Source organism: Phaethon lepturus, unplaced genomic scaffold (assembly GCF_000687285.1).
Source record: "Phaethon lepturus isolate BGI_N335 unplaced genomic scaffold, ASM68728v1 scaffold27259, whole genome shotgun sequence".
Classification (NCBI taxonomy): Eukaryota; Metazoa; Chordata; class Aves; order Phaethontiformes; family Phaethontidae; genus Phaethon; species Phaethon lepturus.
Genome location: NW_010566019.1, coordinates 20,033 through 22,446, shown reverse-complemented (window position 1 = coordinate 22,446; position 2,414 = coordinate 20,033). Strand labels below are relative to the sequence as shown.

At 38.3% G+C, this 2,414-nt stretch overlaps 1 protein-coding gene across 1 annotated transcript in view; it reads right to left on the bottom strand.

The window, feature by feature from the left end:
* Nucleotides 1–2,414, bottom strand: part of PI4KA (phosphatidylinositol 4-kinase, catalytic, alpha) — a 59,854-nt gene that overhangs the window by 39,718 nt on the left and 17,722 nt on the right. The window contains exon 18 of the mRNA XM_010295371.1: nucleotides 1,628–1,678. Coding sequence (XP_010293673.1) covers nucleotides 1,628–1,678 — 51 coding nt within the window. The remainder of the gene's footprint in view (nucleotides 1–1,627; nucleotides 1,679–2,414) is intronic.

Sequence of the window (2,414 nt, the reverse complement as noted above, 5' to 3'; positions counted from 1 at the left end):
GGAAAGAGGTCAAGCAGAAAAGCAAATCAGCTACTGCTCAAAACTCATGATCTTCATACATTGTGCAAGAAAGTCAAATATTTGCTTCAACAACCATAATGTAACCATTAACTCTTGCTTCAGATTCTGGCACTACCTGACTCCATTTAAAGGTCACATTGGTTAAGAAAAATGCAGTTATCAGTTATTCAGAACAAATATATCATCAATAAAAATTTGAAACCGAAAAGTACTTCTTTAATGTTTACATAAAGTCTCTAACAAGGACTAATCTTTTCTCGATACGCAAGAAACGATCCTGCTTTCACTCAAACCAGTGCTGGCATTACTGACAGTTGAAAAATACTACCCACTGGAACATCTCTCTCAACACAGGACTACCTAGTTCATGCGAAAACTGAGCAGCTATTGAATAACAGCCATCCAAGACATTTATAAACACATTTCAGTAAAGCTGGGGTCTGGCCCTTGCGATCACTGGTGAATTCAGGAAGAGCTTATGTCAGAAACTGGTGGAAGAGGCCGGGGGAGGAAAGGAACAGTTCTTTGATCTTTAACCAGTGCTAATTTTAGACTCTCCTCTTTGATATGCTTCAGTAAAGAGGTTTTTGGGGGCAGAGTATGAAATGAATAATTTTTTTCTGTCTGTTCATGGGTGTGCAGTATGAGCAAGTTACAAGTAGGCATGCCTATTGCAAGCGTGTAATATATTTTCCCCTTTTGTCCCACTAGCTGTGCAGGAAAAGTTCCACAGAAGAATTCAACTTCAGGAGGGGAGAAAGTGACACGATGCTTTTTGTGCTTCACTAAGTTTAAGTTTGTCTCTGGATCTTTTAGACATGATGGATTTTTTTGTAAAAGCTACAGCAGTTAGGCAACCAGTCCTACCGACCTGCAAACCCAGCTTGGACATATCAAATTTTCTGTTGGAGATCTAGAATGGTTGCACACAAATTTTTGGCTGAACTGTAGTTATACTTTGTTATAAAAAATGTTTTTTCCCCCGAAAAAGTTGTAATCCGAGACCAAAACCAGATATACATCAAAATAAATGACTCTGGAGTGGCCATCAGTCTCCTTGCACATCTCCTGAAACACTTTCAGCATGACAGCCAATTCTAGTTTCAGAAGACACAGGACACTTCCTCCCCGTCCTCCCTCCTTTCTCAGTGATTTTTTTTTTTTTTTTTTTTTTTTTAGCTTTTAAGAAGCAGAATTCACTGTGCTGCCAAACTAAGACTAAGACTTATTTTTAACTCTGTTTCTATTAATTTTTGTTTTTCACTTTTCTCCTCAGGCCACAGATACGTGCTGTTTACTACACTGCATGCCAAATACTATTCAAAGAAATATTCCCTGTGGTATTATTTCGCTCATGAATCTCTTGAATTCATCACTAGCAACAATCTAACCCTGATAATTGTTTTAAGAGATATGTCATTATTAAACAAATGCTTCCCCCCGCTTAGAGCGAGAAATATTATTTCACAATACTATTATATTTCTCTTGGATGCTTACTTCTGCACTAGTTGTTAATCAAATCATTTGACCATGAAATAGCACTGGTATTTGATGTATGTGAGAAAAATTATTCTGTTTGCAACAACCCAACCATTGGATACTCACCACAGCAATAACAGGGATAAGCACACCCAGATTCCCCGCACTACTGGAGGCCTGCAAAAGAAGAAGGAAATTACCAAAACATCTACAGAAGCATTTCTAAAACACCTGCTACAAGACATATTTCAAGCATCAAACTTTCCTAATGTCTATGCAAATGAAAACATACATTGCCAATTACAATTCTGTATCTTGCAAATAGATGTGCATGAGGGGCCAAGAAAGCAGCCCAGAAATCCACAGGACTGGGCACACCCTGGAGTCTTTCAACAAAGCTTTTCAGGTGGCTCCCCATAGACTAATGAAGGGGGTTTCTTCCCCTTCCAGCACAAGATCATCTATGTTTTGAAGCTAGATATTATGCCTTGAGCTAAAGGCAGGAGGGAATATTCACTGATACCACATCTGCTATGATATCCAACAACTGCAAGAAAAATATTCACATTAAATGGGTGGCTATAGACAAGTGTCAAATGTTTACGGAAAGTCTCATTTTACTACCAAAATGAAGCCAAAAATAACAAGTCTGTAAAAAGGCCCCATTTTCAAGAATTTATTTAAGCAGGGGGAGCAGCCTTTTTCATTGAAATATAAGAAGCATGAGGAAAATACATATTTCCTTTGACTTATTAGGACCTTTTTAATTTCCCTCTATACAACAAGTATGTTTGCTCTTGACCAAATACAGTTTTTAAGAACTGGAAACATTCACCGCACACAGCACGTTGTCTCGCACCTTCTCTGATAAAGCAAACAGTGACTGCACAGACACCATGCTCAGAGACATCTC